Source organism: Aphanomyces astaci (genome assembly GCF_000520075.1).
Source record: "Aphanomyces astaci strain APO3 unplaced genomic scaffold supercont1.55, whole genome shotgun sequence".
NCBI lineage: Eukaryota > Oomycota > Saprolegniomycetes > Saprolegniales > Verrucalvaceae > Aphanomyces > Aphanomyces astaci.
In genome coordinates this window covers 124477-144507 of record NW_009798318.1, presented here as the reverse complement: position 1 = coordinate 144507, position 20031 = coordinate 124477, and the positions used below count along the sequence as shown (strand labels likewise).

General features: G+C 49.8%; 6 protein-coding genes across 6 annotated transcripts; 2 read left to right on the top strand and 4 right to left on the bottom strand.

Moving 5' to 3' along the window:
* Window positions 1-2317: 2317 nt before the first annotated feature.
* H257_14221 (hypothetical protein) lies at window positions 2318-2548 on the bottom strand (the record flags this gene model as incomplete). Its single annotated transcript, XM_009841982.1, has 2 exons — window positions 2318-2383; window positions 2438-2548. 2 exons carry the CDS (start codon window positions 2546-2548, stop codon window positions 2318-2320), a joined length of 177 nt encoding a protein of 58 aa, XP_009840284.1.
* A 1604-nt stretch (window positions 2549-4152) lies between these two features.
* H257_14220 (hypothetical protein) lies at window positions 4153-5374 on the bottom strand (the record flags this gene model as incomplete). The annotated part of the gene is made up of 2 exons (XM_009841981.1): window positions 4153-4887; window positions 4931-5374. 2 exons carry the CDS (start codon window positions 5372-5374, stop codon window positions 4153-4155), a joined length of 1179 nt encoding a protein of 392 aa, XP_009840283.1.
* A 1662-nt stretch (window positions 5375-7036) lies between these two features.
* H257_14219 (hypothetical protein) lies at window positions 7037-7724 on the bottom strand (the record flags this gene model as incomplete). Its single annotated transcript, XM_009841980.1, has 2 exons — window positions 7037-7405; window positions 7441-7724. The coding sequence occupies 2 exons, from the start codon at window positions 7722-7724 to the stop codon at window positions 7108-7110; spliced, it is 582 nt and encodes a 193-aa protein (XP_009840282.1). The 3' UTR covers window positions 7037-7107.
* A 1306-nt stretch (window positions 7725-9030) lies between these two features.
* On the bottom strand, window positions 9031-9785 carry H257_14218 (hypothetical protein; the record flags this gene model as incomplete). Its single annotated transcript, XM_009841979.1, has 2 exons — window positions 9031-9505; window positions 9550-9785. The coding sequence occupies 2 exons, from the start codon at window positions 9783-9785 to the stop codon at window positions 9031-9033; spliced, it is 711 nt and encodes a 236-aa protein (XP_009840281.1).
* A 5063-nt stretch (window positions 9786-14848) lies between these two features.
* Window positions 14849-15626, top strand: H257_14217 (hypothetical protein; the record flags this gene model as incomplete). The annotated part of the gene is made up of 1 exon (XM_009841978.1): window positions 14849-15626. The coding sequence occupies exon 1, from the start codon at window positions 14898-14900 to the stop codon at window positions 15624-15626; it is 729 nt and encodes a 242-aa protein (XP_009840280.1). The 5' UTR covers window positions 14849-14897.
* A 1408-nt stretch (window positions 15627-17034) lies between these two features.
* Window positions 17035-19127, top strand: H257_14216 (hypothetical protein; the record flags this gene model as incomplete). The annotated part of the gene is made up of 5 exons (XM_009841977.1): window positions 17035-17087; window positions 17138-17183; window positions 17573-17771; window positions 18106-18230; window positions 18942-19127. The coding sequence occupies 5 exons, from the start codon at window positions 17035-17037 to the stop codon at window positions 19125-19127; spliced, it is 609 nt and encodes a 202-aa protein (XP_009840279.1).
* Between the last annotated feature and the right edge of the window lie 904 nt (window positions 19128-20031).

Genomic DNA, 20031 nt, shown 5'->3' with positions numbered 1-20031 from the left:
AGGAGCCAGACCAAACGGTAGGTCCGGTTCAAAAACCGTCAAGTGCTCATGACGTTCCACGATAGGTTGATGAATGGGCACCATGTCGAGTAGCGGACTAGGCTCGACATGGTCCGTGATGGCCTTCACACCCATGGATTCGTCTGGACGGGCAGACACGACGTGGTCCATCAGTTGGGGGGGAGTTCGAGATCTCGGATCCACGTGAGCGACAGGGGACAATCCAAATGGTAAGGCAGGATTGTAGACGGCAGTTTCGTGAACGATGTCGGAAGCCGGCAGGGTCCAAACGAGTCGGCGAAGAAGAGTCAAAGCGCAATCTCGTCTGGTCCAGTACTAAGCTGGTTTCGTAGTTTTCGGGAGAAGCTCGTCTTGCCACAGTCAGCTGGACTTCAGCGTTAGCCTGGACGGTGCGAGTCGTCACCATATGCGTAGATTCCATCAAGACTGGTACACCATGGGTGTGGGTGGACACTTGAGCCAAGTGATGAATTGTTTCGGTCGCAGACTGCACGTCAGAGGTCAGTAGCGATAACGTCCCAAGTCTAGGACTTGACGAGGAGTACGAGTCGTTCGAGTCCAAGCGCGCAATTAGACTTGTAGAGGTGAGCGGGACAACAGACTGGGTCAGCATCTCGCCGTCGTTGCCCTCAGTGAACATGGACTCGTTTGACTTGTTTTCGTCGGAGCTAGCTTCAGCCATATCGTCTGTGTATACAAGCTCTTCAGACGAACTTCGGGGCTCCATGGATAGATCACTCTCGTCGTCGAGGAGAAAGGCCAGTTCACGACGAGCGGTAGTCAAGGTTATATGGGCGGCCTCGTCCGAGTCTTCGGCCGCTTTGCTTCGTTTCTCCAAGTCTCGTTGCTCGGGCGAGTTGGAGTGGTGTTGGATTCGGTAGTTGATGTCTCCCTTCAACTGTTTCTGGACAGGGGTGCCTTGGGCAGGTTCAGGCTGACTTTTACACTCTTCATCTGAGCTGCTAAGGAGGACTTCGTCGTCAGCCACGCTCACGAGGTCAAGTCTTGTATCGGTCGGGGCTGGGACGGCTGAGGCGACATCCGTGTCGTCTGCGATTGCTTGGACGGGGGGTGGATCGAGAGGCCTTTGCTCACCCAGGAGTGCTGGATTTCTTGGTTTGGCAGGAGAGTTACCCTGCTTCTCCACCATTTTTGTGACGGTCGTAGGGGTTAGACGCACAAAAGTTACGAAGGTCCGGAGGTTCGGACTTCAGGACCGGATACTCTCGGCTTGGCCAAGAAGAACACAGCAAGAAAGGAGTAGATCCAATGTTAGGCAAATGTAAAAGTGAACAATCTAAAAACTAGCTAAAGCTGACGACCTTTGGAGAAAGGTCGTGTAGAATAAAAGGCAAGACGGTCGAATTCGAAGATGGTCGGCCCGTCGAATAATATACCTTTGCGATGGCAATATCACGATGTGGTATAGTAGTACAAGCCCATGCTCCAGCTCCGTCACACGGCCCCCTGGTGTGTTGCATACGGTTGCACTGGGTCGACCACGGCTGTGTGGCTATTCATACAGAATCCCCCCGAAGATGGTGCTGGTCGACAGGCGTTTTTCTGTGCTCCATGCCTGGAGCAAACGCCCTTGCCCCGTGCGAGTCTTCTGCACTTGTCGACCGAACACACCTTTTTCAACGCACTTCTGGATTGAAATACATACCACATGTAGCCAGTCTCTAGACTACCGGTAGTTAGCCGGATAGAGCTACGCGTAACCGTAAATTCCTTCCTTCGTTCCACGGGTGGAGTTGCTCTGAATAATGAATTGATAGCGTGAAGACTCCTACGCCATCACTAAGCTATACGCAACCAACCATTGTTTACAGTTAGTTGGTGTACAAAGGGTGTCGTTCAGGCCGGTGAAGGACACAATGTATTTTCGAGAGGACACCTTGGACTGACGACGATGTGTCGAGTACACAATGGTCGTCCGGATAGTAACCGGATGAGGGTACGGTTGCATTATTATCCGTGTTGTCGTCAACACCCTGAAAGAAATACGAGTATACTTCGAAGCACAACCCACGATACTGTAGTCGTCTGCGATAACGTTGATTTAGAAGTGCAACTAATATATAAACTGTATTACATGTCCGACAAGCAGAATATTAAATCTTACAAGTATGTGATACAAGAGTACGTAATTTTGTCCAATCATTGTCCATGCATGATTGTTATTGGTCATTTGCTGGCCGGGAATTGCATGCTGGCCGGGAATTACATGAATAACCTTATACGCGAGGCGGGAATCCAGGGTCGGACCAAGAAACGACTTGAACACGGGCGTGGCTTACATGGGGGGCGACAAGTTGATCACGTCCAGCACGTCTTGGAGGGAACGTAGTCGCGTGCACGTCTTGGAGGGAACGTAGTCGCGTGGCCAAAGTGGAGATAAGGAAATACCTGATACAAAAGTCGACCCAGAGGTTGGCGGGAGGAAGGGGGCAGTTGGAACCTGTCGCGGGTGAAGAGATCGGAACTCGGAGAACCGGCGGGAGATGCCCGGGCGCGCGTAGGTCATGCCGGCTTTGTCAGGCTTTAGCCGCTTTGTCCCGAGATCGTTTGATGCAAGTCCATGCAAAACAGCACGTGGATGTTGTGGACGGCGTTCAGGTTGTTCTTGGAGTACTGTATCCCCACGTCGTGATTTTCAGGCGAGTCATCAAATAACTAACGACTCTATTCGTCGCGTTGATGTAGAAACGGTCGTGGGGGGCTGGGTGGACTCTTCGGGGCGACAACGTTGTGAAAATCTTGGCACGGGCTATTGGATCAACCATGGTCTGCAATGTGAGCCAAAGCTACCGGCATATAGGACACGATAGCCGCGTCCTAACCACTGTTTACCGTTTACCCAAAATTTGTAGATTTGTGCTGAATCGCCAAATCTACTATCGATCGATTCTTTGTAAGGGGCTCTTCCAAGTAACTTTCAAAAACGAACGGAGCCAATCAGAATCGTTTCCGTCGTACTTTGAAATCACTTTTTCAAAGTACGATGGCGAGTCATGTTTTGATCGTGTTTTGGGTATTTGTGCATCCCAAGTACTACCTCTGTTCCGAAATAAATCAAACAATCGCAAAACTTGACGTTCGGAAATAAATCAAACAAATTTTGACGCAGAGCTGTCAAAAAAATATTTATTATTAAGAATGCAAGAAAGTGTATTTAATTATGTCGAAATCCCATGTCCTCGAGCAGTTTGCAAATTTCCGCCATTTCCAAGGCCTCCGCAATTTCTTGAGATAGGTCTCGGAGTCTCTTGTCGATGTCTTCTTCACCAAGTCGGGTGCAGCCCTCATTAGAGACTTTTAGCAAGTGCGAAATCTTGACTTTCCAGACTTAAACTTCGATTCGAACTTCGAAGCTTGCAGACTTTGCTCGGAAACAGGTCTGAAAAGTCAGGAAGTCATCACACTTTTGGCATCGAAGTCCGCAGACATCTGACTACTTTTCGAGCCAATCAAATTGCTCTATTGAGGTTCACACCAACATGCTCCGACTCGCTTCAGCCGACGCATAGGTAGTTAAGACTATGTAGTGTTAGGATAGTGCACAAGCGCGGGTATGTACAGTGATGCAGGACGCTAGTCTGAGTTTGTAGCTCAGGGCAGTACATCACAAGTATACTCCCTGCCGCCGCGCACCAAGCCGCCGATGATTGCCACCTGATCACCCTATGCCAAGGCAAGGACGACGGGCGGCGAGCTCGGTCCTGACTACGTAAACCTATGTTTGGTCGCCACGATACTTGACGGCCAAACAGAGGGAGAATCTTGACACAAGATCCTCAAACTTCGAAAGCAGCGGGCATTAGGACCGCTGAGCTAGTCCGAGTCCCTACAGTCCAAAGCGTTCGATGACTATCGTTTCATAACGTCGCACATGATACACAAATCCAATTCTACACGCCCTTATGTGTCTCTCGTTGAATTGCGCGCAATGAAGTCATACCGGTTGGCACAGACTAAGAACAGGAGAAGGAATAATGGATGGTGTTGGCTTGGTGTGTCGGGATTTACTTTTCAGACTTGCTAAATCTGAATTCTTTAAACTTCCAACTTCAGACATCGATAAAATCGAACGAAGTACAAAGTATGTAAACTACTGACATTTCGCACTTGCTAAAAGTCTCTATTCAACAAAGTAGGGTCGCATGCGATAGTCTCGGGCAGCTTTCCGGCTAAGGCCAACTTCTTCTTTCCCATGTGTGGGATCTTGTAGTTGTTGTCACCAGTAGCCTTAATCACTTCTTGTAGGCACGACTGCAGCGTCATGAAGTTGCTGTCCAGCGTCTCCATGCTGACTTCGTTACACGCAGCCTCTGTGGCGGCCACAACGTCTTGCACCGTCAGACAGTTGTGACGCTCTTGTAGGGTCTGAATGGCGCGGAAGAATCCTAGATCCAACACATTCATGTCGGGTGAGTTCGGTGGCTGGCACACAATCTCCATATCCCACGCATCGGCCTTGTACGCTGCAGCCACAGTTGGGTCCTTGGCGGACACATGCGGTCTCGCGTTGTCTTGTTGGATCTTCACGCACTTCGTTTCTCCAGCCGGCAATTTCGCTCGGATTGCTGGAATCGCGTTGTAGACGAGCATTTGACGGTACGCTGTCTTGTCGACGTTCTTCGTTTTCAACTCCATCGTGCCTGCAGGACGATTGCGGCTGGAGCGCATTACAGGAGCCATCTCGGTGAAGTGCCATGTCCCGAGCTTCCCGTCGAACCACTCGCCGGTGTTGTTGTTCCACCGCGGACGCGCCACAGCCGACAAAAACATCACCTTCGTGATGAAGCGTTTGGACTTGCACTGCCTATGAGGTGGCTTCTCCCCAGGAGCCAAGTACAACGTGCGCTTAAATGCGCGTCATGTAGAACCACTTCTCATCGATGTGGACGGTGTCCATAAGGTTCTTGAAGTGCAGCGACGAGCCGCCGATGACGTGGTCGAGAGCCCACTTCAGACGCGCAACCTTGTTGGCATCCGTCAGCGCGGGCTTGACGTAGCTGGAGTACTTGACGATGGCGCCACGCTTGTAGTACGCGTGGAGGGCTGTCGTGGGGATGCCAAGTCCAGCGGCGACGGCGCGCATCGTTGTGCGTGAGGTTTTTGACAGCTCCTTAAGTCGAGAAGAAATGTCATCATGTTTCAATTTACGTCCACACTTAACCTTTTGTGACGCTACGCTTACGCAGATGCGCTGGTCATTGTTCAAGTCGACCTGTGCGCGTAGCCAGATCAAGCGGATCGTGAAGCGAGTGACGCCGAAATTCCCAGCGACAAACTGAAACGAGCCGTGAGGCAATTTGCCTTCCCGAAGGCACGCCAGGAGCAGGTTCATTTTTGTGGTGGGATATGACTGCTATTGCAGCACAAACTCATGTTAAATTCAATGTGCTTGCCCACCAGCTTCGTCTGTGTTACCATGAAGTCAACTTGCACACGTTTTGGGTACAAACTCGATTCACCTCCGAAAACAAGGCGAGATTGTCAGTACAATGTAGTACGAAGAATCAGGTGGAGAACGCTTTGGCGCTGGTCGTTGTTTTCGGTGACGCGCTCATATTTCAAACTGAGCTGTTGATCTCGAGTCAATCATACGGATACACTGGTATTATCCGGAAAAAGCATTCCCTTAACGTAGCCGGCTATCCGGATAACGATTTTATATGAAACAATGTATTAAATATTCAAACATGACGGCCATCTATGATTGGTGGAATTTTGGTGGGAAAGCACTGCGATTGGATTCGTTGTTGTCTCCTCTATCCGGACATGTTCGTAGATTCAAGCATTTTTTTGTTTTGCTCTTCATTTTCCATTTTTTCTGATTGTTTGATTTATTTCAGAACAGAGGTAGTAGGTTAAAATGATTGGATTACGTTTTACTTCATCTGAGTATTGGATATTCTACTCGCACCTGGAGGCTGCAAGTCCATGCCAAGGTTGGTCGGAGCCGCCATTAGTGGACGTGTTCTCGTCAACTGCACCACCAGGAACTGTGAAATCAATCCCACTTCCGCAGGATACCTTTGGGGTCATGCCACAGTACCGCTGTGGACGCTTCGGCAGCCATGACGATACCTATGGTAACAGCGAGCCGTACCCTGTCTTGCTCACGGCACGGCACGACTTGACTACAGTTATGTACGAGGAGAGGCTGCGGAACATCATGGCGGAGACTTCAAAGCTATAGCTAGGCATAGCTATCATGCTTCTTGTCAATCTACATGTTCCTAGGACTCGTATGACCTAGGCCTTGTGCCTGGATCTAGGGCAGGTCGCCACCACTGCCGTCAAATTTCACTGGTGAGCAGCACATTGGCCTTTATATGAAAATTAGCATGTAAGCATATGCCACTTTGATTGGAGAGGTTTGTCCAATCCGTGGGCGCTGAAAACTTCAAAACACGATGGACCAAAAACACGACAAAACCATCACTAGCCAATCACGTGGAAGCAGAAAACACGACAAAAGCACGACCAAAGTGCGATCAAATAACGACAAACTTACTTGGGAACGCATTTTGGGTTGAAAGTACGACGGTACTTGGAAGAGCCCGTAAGTACTTCCTGAATTTTGTGTGTAAAGAGATGTTGTGTGGTGATTGGTATCACACTAATTTGACATTAATAATGGTTTCCTGGATTCCAATTCTTTTGTCCATTGACCTCTCACCAAGTTTTCAACGAAAGAGTAATCAGATTTACGTGAAATCACACCACAAACATTGAAGTTTCGTCGGTTTCCGGATACTTAACCGGAATTAAGTTTCCGGATAAACTGTTTCGCTATTGTTTCGTGACCATCATTCTCTCTTACAAGAATGCATTGACACTATTTAGGAGTGTTGGTAATTGTTTCGCAACATGCCAACTGGTAATGCGTACAGTACTCCGTATTACTACGTATTAATAGTACTCCGTATTACTACGTATTAATAGTATTAACGAAGCTTACTTGAAACACTACTCGAGCGAGTTTGGTGTTCCATAACCACGTCGGTTGTATGTACAAGTGGGTTGCATGTTGGCCATGTCGCTCGCTTTCATTATGACACGCGCAAGTTTGACTCACTTCGGCAAGTACGGTTCAATGAAGTCACGAACAGCGCTGACGCGTGCATAGACACCTGGCTTGCCGCGCCGACCACAGCCACAGCCCCAGATGGACACCCCCACCAAGCGCACGGTATCATTTTCTTCGATGGTCAACGATCCCCCCGAGTCTCCGGTACACGCATCTTCTCCTTTCACCCCTCCAGCACCCAACATCGTATCGGTCACTGGGATGGGGAATAACGCATCCGAGGCCGCGGTGTTGCTCCAGGTCGTGAAGTTGAGCTCCTTGAGCACTCGCGATTTGGGGCCACTATATTTATTCGTGACGTATCCCCAGCCGCGTACCCAAGTGAGCACGTCCCCCGGAACGACACCGCCACAGGTTGGATGGTCGTGATGTTGCGGTCCAAGATTACGATGCCCACGTCGATGTCATTGGGGTGTTTGATTTCCTCGGTGACATTGGCCAGTTCCCCGTCGGCAAAACCGGTTAAATAGTGCGTACCCACGACCACAGAACGTAATTTACCACTCAAACAATGCGCCGCTGTCAAAACGACATTGGGGGCGATCAGACTGTCGCCGTACTCGGTCTCATTAACGGTCGAGGGTCTTGAGCCCAGCCACATAAGGTTGCAGGCCTAATTGGGCTTCCTGGCCCCCGAGGATTTCGAAACTGTCGTCTGGGGCCTATCGCCGCAAGCGATTTTGGCTGGGACAACTTGGTTTTGAGCCAAGGCAGCGACGGCCACGGTGAAAGCGAGGAGTTTGAACTTCATGGTGGAAATTTGAAAATGAACGGTCTTTCATCTGTAGAGCCAAGTCAATCCAATCGTTAACGTCAGGCTGTGATTGCATTAGCACACCAAGCAGGCCTTATCAATACATGTATTGTATTGTGTATTCTATTGGTCTACCGGTAGAGAAGTCGAACAATCAATTATTGCAATATATTGAATTTTATTGACAATAATAAACAATATATTGACAGTGAGGCATGTAATTTACTCTATGTCCGATCCGATGTTTTCATCATCTTCGTCAAAATCGTCATCATTTTTTGACTGCCATGGACAACTGATGCCACAAGCGCTTGATCCCAAAGATGTCGATTTGATCTCAAATACACCAGTATTTCGTTCTAGGACTCAATGACCGCCGATGTGGAGAGTACAGACGATTGCACAGGCTGAAAAGCCGTTCAACGTCATTTGATGTAGGCACAATAAAGGACGTGCACACATAGCCAGAAGAAGACATTGTCTCTTCGCGCTGCCGTTTCTAGGTCTCCAACGCAAAGTCATCATCGCTCTGATGTGGGCCAGCATCCACAGTAGATGCGAAAATTTTGATTTTGATTGGACCTTTAATGCTCTATCTCGCGCTCTAGGGGCATTTGAGGCACTTTGACTACTGCATGTTGTGCGCCTTGTCTTTGGAAGCGTTTTGGCCGTATTTGTGAGGGTGTGGGGCATCTGGTTGGTGAGATATTGCTTGTTTTTTGTTCAATATATTGAACAATACAATATCCTTTATTGTTCAATACTACTTCGAAGTATTGATTTGTACGCCTGGGCCAATACAGTATTGCCCTCAATAGTATTGTCAATTATTGATAGGATACGTCAATATATTGTTGACGATCCCTGACACCAACTTACTGGATCGCTATTTTCGCTTCCATCGTTATCCGGACAGGAACCTCTTGCGGAGGCCGAATTAACTGTAAATTGCAAACTGAGGACTCTTAGTATAAATTACTTTTTCTGGTCTATTTTAAGTCTAATCATTTCGTCCAATGAAAATGCGCCAACAATGCACATCTTTCAACCGCACGACTATGGCTACAACCGTACGACGAATGACGGCCTGCTGCACATAATGGAGACTAACGGCCTTACCGATCATGCGACCATGAGCCGACCTCTAAAAGGCTCATAGGTCTTTCTGCAGCGCCATGCAGAACACTTCCCCCCTAAAGGGAGTGTCCGTGGGCTGGAGTTCCGCGACCATTTTCTTCACTTCTTCTTCGTCTTCATGTTGGTGAACCCAGCAGCGGAAACCGATGGGGATGTCTTCGTAGAGCGAGCGCACGGGCTCACATGAGGCTTGGTCTTCATCAAGACCAAGCCAGTAGACGAGGGCTTGGTACTCACCGTTTTCTTGGGGGACTTCGCCGAGCTTGGCCACGTGGAACCCTTCATTGCCAAAAGGAATATGGTCGGCCAGGTCTTCGGTCACCTCGTGGCCGCCTTTACAATACATCTTGAGTCGGCACCCGTGGTGGAGGGACAAGTTGTTAGGCTGCACCAACTGTTGAGTCTCCATGACATAGTATGTCACGACCCGGACGATCTTGCTTGGACCACGCAAGTGCAGGGACAACTTGTTATCTTGGCGGGACACTTGGCTAACGAGGACAAAGTCGCCGATCGCAAACTTCTGCAACTGGACGGCCTTGGACTTGGCTTGGCGTCGCTTCTTGGCGCTTGTCGCAGCCACTTCGCGATGCAGGGCTGTTCCATCGCTTCAAGCAGCTCGTCCATGTGCTTCTTGCGCGTGCAGTTGAGCCAGTCAATGTTGGCGACTTCCTTGGTCACGGTGTTGACAAACGCTGACAGGGGCGTCGTCGCAGACAAGCCAGTAAAGGCGGTCACCGGGGCCATGCCGCTAAGTCGGTCGCTCGGCATGTGGTTCAATGATCCTTGTACTATGGCCAGGACGAGGTGTCAGTCGGTCGCGCGCAGCTTCAACTCGCTGGTAAGCGTCTTGACGGCGCGGAGGATCAGTCGGTTGACTACTTCAACGGTTCCGTTCGCCCAAGAACAGTAGGCGGTCGTGAAGTGGTGGTGGGCGCCGGCGGCCTTGCGGATCTTGTCGATGACTTCGTTCTTGAAGTGGGAGCCGCTGTCGGAGACCCAGGTATGGACATACCAAAAGGTCGTGAACCAGTCGAGGAGGCCGTTGGCGGTCGCCGAGGCGTCGCTTGTCTCGCTGGGCCAAAGTTGCACGAACCCGCTCATGTCGTCCTTGATGACGAGGATCTTCTGCCACCCGTTCGTCGCCGTGGGCATGGATAGCCAGTCCAAGTGGATCAGCTCTTGGGGCTTCACGGCATGGAGCGCCGATCTAAGCGGGCGCGGGACAACTGAGCCGTCGACGCTGAGTCAGTAGATGCAGGCTTGGATAAAGGTCTTGACATCGACTTCGAGGGTGCTCCAGGCGAAGACATTGCGGACGGCCTTGGTCGTGGCTTCGATTCGACGATGGCCCGCGGCGCCTTGGTGCGCTATGATGCAGACCCGCTGCTGGAGGTCCGTGGCACTTGGTGTGATCCAGATGCGGTCTTCCTTGTCGAGGAACAGGTTCTTGTCTTCATTCCACGCCACGCCAGTTGGCGGGGTCTCTCCCTTCTTCACGGCCACTTGTTGGGTCTTGACGATGCCGGGAGGGCTGGGCCAGTCGAAGTCGGGCTGCTGCAGGGGTGACACCATAGTCAGGAGGCGCCGGACGGACTTCGTTGGCACTTGGGCTTGGGCGGCGCCCCAGCGGCTGAGCAGGTCGTCCCACACATTGTCTTCACCGAGCAGGCACTCAATGGTGTAGGGGAACGAGGAAAGCACCAGGGCCCAGCGCTCCAACTTGTGCGCTTGGTACCTCGCCATGCTTGGGGACTGGCCGGCAGGATTGAAAATGTACTGCAGGTTCTTGTGGTCGGTGATAAGACGGAAGCCAGCTGGGCGGATAAGAAGGTAGTCCAGCCGCTTGCAGTTTTCCACAACGGCAAACGCTTCCTTCTGCACGATTGGCCGACGCTCGCTTGCGCCAATATAAGCACCGCTGAGAAAGGCCAACGGCTGGTGGCGCTGCAACGGCAGGGCAAGGTCTTCAAATGGTACCTGAGTGGTGATCGCGCCCCAAAAGCCTTCACTTGCGTCGGTGTAAAGGCAGACCATCATGTCTGCCCGTGGGTGCGCCATGGGAACCATCGCCAAGAGAGCTTCCTTGATCCTGTCGAAGCAGGCCAGATGGCCAACGTCCCAGCCAACGGCAGCGAGTTGGACCCGGGTGAGCTTCGTCTTCTTCGCACTTCCAATTTGCTTGGTCGCTGCGTCGAGAAGTTGGCGGAGCGGCGCCACAAGCTCGGTGTAGCAGGGGATGCTGGACCGCATCCAGTTGGTCGCGCACACGAACTGTTGGAGGTCGGCGGCCGTAGCGGGCGGCGCGAGCGCACACAGTCCTTGGATTCTTGTGAGGGAATGCTGGACGCCTGCAGTTGAAACGACTTTGTCGCACCAGACGACCTTGGTCAGGAAGAAGTCGCATTTCTTCTGGATGAGCTTCAGGCCGAAGGAGGAGCAGATCGTGAGGACTTGGTCGAGGAGGTCGAGGAGGTCTTCAGGGGTCTCGGCGTAGCCAATCATGTCGTCGAGCCAGGCTAGGAGTCCCTTGAACAATAGGTCGACAAACATGAAGTCCACCGCCGACTGGCAGAACGCCACCCCGTTGGTCTGGCCCATAAGCACTCTTGTAGGCGTGTACACTCCAAAGGGGGTCATGAAGGAGTAGAACATCTGGGAGTCTTCATGGAGCGCCAGCTGCCAGTAGCCCTTGAACCAGTCGAGGGTGAAAAACGCCCACGAGCCCACTAAGACAGTCAGGGCGGCGTCAAGGCTCGGCATAGGCCATGGCATAGGCTCCGTGCACGCGTTGATGGCAGGTGCTTGGCCATACGGCTGGATCACGGATGGCTCCGGCGAAAGCACCTTGACTTCCACGCCTGCTCGCTCCAGGGACTTCATCACACCGGCTGTTACCAATGTAACGTCGGAGCCGGCGTCGAGGAGGGTCGTCGTGACGGATACGATGCCTTCGATCTTGGATTCGCGACCAAGGGACTTGTTCGCGCTGCCTTGAAGCTTGGTTACCTTCCTGTTGCGCGCGCTCTCGCACTTGTCCATTTGCTCCTTGAGCAGTCGCTCGGATTCGCCAGGCGCGCACTTGGGACAGTTTACCACCTTGTGATTCTCGCTGCCGCACTTGAGACATGTCGCCTTCTTGCATTCGTACTTCGCGCTGTCTTGCTCGGGGGCCGGGGAGGTCCACTACTGCTGCCAATACTGCCTTCAGATCGTCCAGGCTTGGACGGCCGCGATGGTGCTGCGGCTGCCGTCACAGGTGGAGCCAAAATCTTCTCGTCTTCAACCGGGGCATACAAGTGGTACCCGGTGGTATGCACGCGCAGCCAGTTCACGTTGGACTTCAACGGCTTGTTGCGTTGGAGGGCCAGCTGGCGTTGGGCCGACTTCTGCAGGCCAAGCGGCTTGATCGCCTTGACCATGATGTCAACAACTGTCTTGCTTTCTTGGTCCAAGACCCACGCTTGGTCGCCGCGCTCCAAGGCTCGCATCAAGTTGTCTAGCATCTTGCCAATGTGCGAGTCGGCGTCCAGGATTTTCGTATCGAACCGGATCGCCGTGGTCAAACGCTTCTTGAGCACTTCTAGGTATTGTGGCTCCTCTTTAAACACCTTGCTAAACCATGCGGCCTACTCTGCCTCCGTGACGCCACGGTAGTCGTGGTTGGCTATGTCCCACATCGCCACACGCTTCTTCGTAAAAGACGTCCATGCACGCGTTCACAGGCATGACGAAGGGTCTTGAGACATTGAGCTGGAGGGCGTTGACTTGGTCCAGGTACTTCTCGTACTGGCGGATAAATGTGCGCCGCTCCGATGTGGTCGAGCCGTTGAACGAGGTCAGTCAGGGAGCGCCGGTGCGTTGTAGACGAAGCCGCGCTCGTCGCCTTGTCCCATATCATCGTCATCGGGGATAGGGCGCAGGTTGGTGCGCCACTTGGTGTCCCAGCTGGCGCGGTGGAATCAAATGGCGCGGCCACGAGGGTCGGAGTGGGCGCCGTAAATGGGGTGTTGGCGTAGCCATCTGGTTGAAACCGCTGATCAACAGCTGGTGGATTACGCCGGCGTGAAGAGGCAAACGCGTTAGTGGCTTGACGGTGCACGCGACGGCCGCGTTCGACTTCTCGAGACGGGATCGCTCCGTCCCGTTAACAGGGAACTGCGAGCGTTAGTGGTCAGAGTCACTAATTGCTTCAGGCGATGAGGTTGAAGAATTCTTTGTCTTCGCTCCCGTTTGTTTTTTGGACAGGAACCTCTTGCGGAGGCCGAATTAACTGTAAATTGCAAACTGAGGTCTCTTACTACAAATTACTTTTTCTTGTCTATTTTAAGTCTAATCATTTCGTCCAATGAAAATGCGCCAACAATGCACATCTTTCAACCGCACGACAATGGCTACAACCGCACAATGAATGGCGGCCTGCTGCCTTACCGATCATGAGTCCATAAGCCGACCTCTAAAAAGGCTCATACGTCTTTCTGCAGCGCCATGCAGAACACTTCCCCTCTAAAGGGAGTGTCCGTGGGACTTCTGGAGTTCCGTCCGTTACTCATGCTTAGCATCTCCCAAGCGTCGTCCATGCCTCGACGGTATTGCACAAGGTTGACGCCAAGCATATCCGGAAGTGACAGTTATGCGAATTTTATACCGTTTTACCGTTGGGTTGCGCAAAAGTAAAATACAGTGACGGTAAACGTCAAAATACAGTCTGATTATACCGTCGTACCATTGAGGATGCCCTTACTTAACGTACGTAACTAAATATAGCTCTCTCATTTTTCGTTAATTGTGAATTGGAACCACATGATCGATTCGCCTTGTCGAGATCTATTGTTTTTGTGGTTAATTCGCCAGGAAAAAATAATACTGCACATGGTATAACGCTCTAAAAAGTGCTCAAAATATCGTCGTTTCTAGGCTTCTTGCACCATAGAAGTTATAGAAGTTATGGTCAAAAATGATGCTCAAATTTCACTGTGCTTCCATATAATTTCTATACACCCAATCTGATTGCTTCTAAACATATCGGTTTATAGAGGTTTAGGTGGAGATATTGGTACAGCAAATATAAGAATACCTGTATAATATACTACTCCTAGTAAGTAATAATTGTACATATGAATATAAAGTAAACCTATAAATCATTTCCAATCGGAGGTAAATTTAGTAGTACAGTAGTACTATGCTAACCGAACCCTTGATTCGTACAGTACAACTACGAACACTGGTGGCAAGTTATCAACCGACCATCAGTGCACAACGCATGTTCCATTCAATGTGGACTTACGTTAACGTGGGAAAGCTCCTGAATTGAATCGCCATCAGCTATCCAGCTTCAACAAAGAACCAAGTGAGACAAACGTACTCTTTTAAGTTCTACAAATGTACTATGAAGCACTGTACCTTCACCGCATCTCCACCGCATCCCCAAATATTGATGTCCCTACAGTATCCCAAACCAGTTACTACGTAGTATACTGTAATAGAGGTACATTCGAAGTTACGGATAATTTGGGGATGTATCCGGGTGTTTTTGTTCCCAGCCAGATTTATCCAATAACTGGACAAACTGCCTGGATAAGTCCCTAATTATCCGTACTGTAACGGTATATAACCGAAGTTTTGATGATATACAGTTACTGTATAGAGTTGGGACAGGGATCCGCGCTGAAGGTTCTGTGCAGCCCTGATCTCACACCAACGCAGCTTGTACAGTATAGTACCGTACTGGTAATTGGGAAAAGTTCAAGTTTCACTTCAGATCGTGCAATTGTATGAAATTTCGTTCCCAGGTTGTCGCAAAAGTTACGTCCCGTCACAACGCATAAAAGCAATCGCGGCAATTTGGCTCAGTCTAATTTCTACTTTCAAACACGAGCGTTGATGCTGCGTACAAATTCACTAGCGCTGGTCATAGCGATTTCTACCTTGGCAGTGCAGTATGTGTCTGCCGCGTCGTGTGGGGTTATCGAGAACAACACCGACTTTCAAGGCAACGACTTGGCCAATGCCCCCGCTAGTTCTGCTGAAGACTGTTGTCCGATATGCAATGCCAACCCCAGCTGTACTGGGTTTGCGTTTGGCTGGGGAACGTGCTTCCTCAAGTATGGCCCCCTGGTTCGCATTTCCAAAGTTGGCGTGAGTGCTGGTGCGATGGCACCTACGCCGTCGTGTGGGGTTATCGAGAACAACACCGACTTTCAAGGCAACGACTTGGCCAATGCCCCCGCTAGTTCTGCTGAAGACTGTTGTCCGATATGCAATGCCAACCCCAGCTGTACTGGGTTTGCGTTTGGCTGGGGAACGTGCTTCCTCAAGTATGGCCCCCTGGTTCGCATTTCCAAAGTTGGCGTGAGTGCTGGTGCGATGGCACCTACGCCGTCGTGTGGGGTTATCGAGAACAACACCGACTTTCAAGGCAACGACTTGGCCAATGCCCCCGCTAGTTCTGCTGAAGACTGTTGTCCGATATGCAATGCCAACCCCAGCTGTACTGGGTTTGCGTTTGGCTGGGGAACGTGCTTCCTCAAGTATGGCCCCCTGGTTCGCATTTCCAAAGTTGGCGTGAGTGCTGGGGTAGCACAAGCATCAACGTCGCAAAAACAACTTTAACATGGTGCATTCTTCTCCGACGCCTCCAAAAAAGTAATCTTAACCTGGTGTTTTACGTTAGTTAGTTTTCACAACAACTGGCGATTGCGCATTGCATTTTGACATGGTCACTCGCAAGGCGACAGGCAATGTAGCGCCTAAACTACGAGAATACAAGTGTTGACTCCGGCTCTGATGGCGTAACCGAGCTGGATGCTTCCAAACGAGATGACACACATCGTTTGTTCGATGGTGCGGCGATGGTTCCCCGCACCGTCAATCAAACCGAGGCTACCGGTACCAGCATGTCCGCACCATTCACAAGCTCAATTTCAAGTCAAGATTGAGCTTTTGAATGGCGCGGACATTCTCGGTTGTAAATAACGTTACGATTGGAATGTTTGCAAGCGTCGTCGTCCTTGATGTGGTCCCCCAGCTTCTGCGTATACACACGCTGCTACAGTACTTCTGCAGCACTACAGATCCTTATCGCCATGGTAGCACTTAGTTGTTCACAGCCGCCACGTCTTAAAATGTTGTGGACGACTGACTGCCCGTTGGCATCTACGCGTATATAACCGTACTTCAGTTTGTCATCATGGTGCTACTGCTGCCATCAGGGCATTCTACTTTGAATCTGTATCCTGGCTTGGAAGCATCAATCGGAGCGTCCGCAAGTCAACGACGAAGTTAATTCTTGTAATGCATGTCGCGCGGAAATTTGAAACTCCGAGGTTGCTAAAAATAGAATTTCAAATTTACGAACCAAATTGCCTGTTCACAATCGAAGACAATTTCAGAAAATGGATTTCGGAGATGACTATGGTCAAATTCCGGGTTTGCTAAAGTTCTCTAGTACTATTAATACTACGTAGTACTAGTAGTATGCACACAAGAAGAAAGCAAGCTCCATCGTCGAAGAATACCGTAAACATGTAAACGGGCGATTTGAATGGGGAGATTTCCGTGGTGGCAACACTGTCTTGGCCGATATACATAGGGCGTCCGTTAAATTGGCCACAATTAGGAGGGCTCCCTATGTTTAACTTCAGGATGACTTTAGGACGTCGATATCGACAAAGGCATTACTACAATAGTGCGCTATTCCTACTAGCCCTTGAAGTTTATGCTTGGTTCAAAGGGTACATATATAAGTCAAATTTCCACGTTACCACGGTACTGTTAATAGTAGGAATTTGGCTCGACTTCCATTGTTGTTTTTGGGTTTTCGTCTAAATCCAGCAGACACAGTCGGTTACAAGAAAAACCGTTCAACCACCGTTGGGACCCACTTGACAACCATCCGAGTCCTCCAATCATGCCAGTCGTAGTGCCCACGAAGTACCAGTGGCCGCTACTGGCCTTGCTCGTTACTGGTGCATTGCTTGGCGCAACAGACGTGCTCACATACTGAAAGTTGAACGCGCTTATGCACTCCACCGGTGCCCACGTCCGTCCCAAAGCCGCCGCCGTGTCGAATTCGTTGCACGACGCATCCTCGTTAAGCCAAACCTCCGCGGGGGGCCTTGCAGCAAAGCCAACACCGACGGCGACATTCGAGTCGGGCAGAAGAAAAAGGTACCCCTTGCCCCCTGTCACCCCCCCCACTTGAATGTCGACGTGTCCAATTGGATGTGTAGCTAGTTAGCTTTTGACTTCTTTTGTATGCCATGCATCATGGCATACAAAAGAAATCAATACTAGGATGAACAAAGCGTCGTGTTTTCACGTTCATGCGTGTACATACAAGCATGATTGACTCGTTCCTTATCCCTCCGTTTTTATCAGTGTCGATACGGATGATCACTCCAGTACAAGTAACCCTACAAATCTGGCCAGGGGGAGGCCACAGTACCAGTTTTGAATAACACTACAACTCATATACAAGCACACAAGTAGGGGGGGGTGTCTAGCGCATTCGAATCTAATTATTGACATATCCGGCATCGCCGGCTGACCGATTGTAGGTGCACTGGCTGACGCATTACTTTGAGCACAACGCCGACCTCCACGACGACGACTTGATCTTGTTCACGGACGCATGGGATGTGGTCATTCAGCGTGACTTGCGTGAGCTCACCGCAGTGTTCTTGGCGCAGACCAACCACCAGCGCGGGGTCATTTTCATCGGCGAACCCGGCTGTGCCGACTCGTTCACTTTGCCAGGTACAGTATCGTTGATTGATCTGTGTGTGTGTGTTTGTTGCATCCACAATCTAGTGCTTCATCCCATGGAGCTAGGAGTATATTATATATATGTGTATATTTGTGTTTTTATGAAGATATTTTGTGGCCAGTGTTGGCTACCGGTATACCGATATACTGCAGGACACTAGTATCGGAGGGGGCGATGATCGGACTTGTAGTCTTAGTACATGTAGTGGTCATGTCTTATGCGTACTGCTATAGTATATACGTAGTACCTGCAACAAATGATTGTGTTTGTCATAGTATACAGTATTTGGCTCGTTTTAAGGTGATTTGGTGGGTTCACTCGTAGGCATGTACGGCGACCAGTTACGCCATGGCGCGTTCACGGTCCAGCTCGATTCGACATATCCCGAACGGACGATTCAAGGCGACAACATGTGCAACATAATTGCTGCGAAAACGTCGATGAATTCGGTATGTTATAAATCCAGCATATTGTGAACTCGCTATTAACTTCCGTACTTCCGTGGTTTGTCTAATCAATATGGAATCATCACGCTGAAGTTCTGATTGGTTGAATATACTTGTCCTTTCTGTTCGAGCCAATCCAATCCACTCAAAATTGGATTAGCCAATAGCGTCGTTTCGTGATTCGATTCGGTGGCGACCGTGGGTCGTCTGGAAATTTGTACCAAATCCACAATACCTACATGATTGTCTTTAATATCAGACAAAACGTTTTCGCCAAATCTATCGATTTGTTGGGCTCAAGTTTGTATGTAAGGAATGCCCATATTACACGTATCCTACAGATAACTTCTTCACCCGGTGGTTGGGCTCACACATCAAATACTTAAGACGACAACCCCCATCTCTCAACGGAATGTGTTTCTATGTATTGTGAATTCGTTTATTTAACCTTGCTGCAACCTCGCCGTGACATTTGATTGGCTACCAACTAAACCGCAGAAAGGACATGGAAAATATTTAGCCAATCCGAGACAAGTAATTTCATATTACCCAATCAAATGTCGCGGCGAGGTTTCTTGCGCGACGCAGTAAAGGCGTACCGAATCTACAATACATTGTGTGTTTTATTCAAGGGGCCATATAGTACACTATTAGATCACACACGACGACTAATGTGTAATTGTGTTAGTGTATCTTACTGTTTTGTGTTGTCAGTTATCCAAGGGCCCCACCTGGAGCCTCGGATCGGGTGGCATCCTCGGCGATGTCCAGAGCGTCCGCGCGTTCCTGCGGCGCGTCAACCAAGTGCATTCCGAGCAGCAGCAAAAATTTGACCGCCTCGAGTCGCCCTTCTTCTTTTACGGCGACCAAATCGCCTTCCAACTGGCATATGCCCGGTAACAACGACCACCGGTTATTGTGCTTGTGCTCCAAGTATTTCATTCATTTCGCCATATCAATGTCGAAACTTGGACAAACAAAATGTAGTAACGTTATGCCTCATGGATATGGCTAAAGTTTGGATTGGCAGAAAATTGATTTGATTGACTTGCGCGGTTCTTGGACCCATGAAACGTTTGAATTGGCAGAAATTCTGTGATTTGATTGACTTAGGTGGTTCTTTCATCCTCCATTCTCTCCTACTCCAGTTTTGACAATAGCATTTGATGTATTTCGTGCCTTGGTCTCTGTATGTGAGCAATATTTTTCGTAGCTACGTTTAGCTCGCGGTGCATTGTCGTTCGATGTATACGCTGTGTGTTGTTGCCTTTTGTGGCTAGCTCCTCGGTTATATGATCTCCAGGGTTGCGAGTTCGGTTTGCACTGTTTGAACGAGGAGTTGTAGGTGTTGTCTAGTCTCAGTCCCTTGCTCGTTAGGGTTTCGTAATATACCGCTGATGTGTTTTCATAGTTGAAACTTTGGAGATGTGCATTGTATTGATTCGGTCAACTCCTTTTTTTATAATATTTTTCTTTTTGCGTCCTAGGTACCCTGAAATCAACGTCAAAGTGGACACGAGCGGTGAGATTTTTTTCGTGACAAGTTTTTTCGTTACCCCGGGGGATTTGGACCATTTTACGCTCCACGGCGGGTGCGACGCGTCGTATTTTGAAGCGCATGCGCCGTCCAAACTTGCGTGGCACGGCGGAATTCCGTTTATTTTGCACTTTCCAGGTGATATATATATAATATATATTATTTTGCCAAATGAAGGGCCATGATGTTTTTTGCCTCGTTCAGATATATATAATATATATTATTTTGCCGAATGAAGGGCTATGATGATTTTTGCCTCGTTCAGAT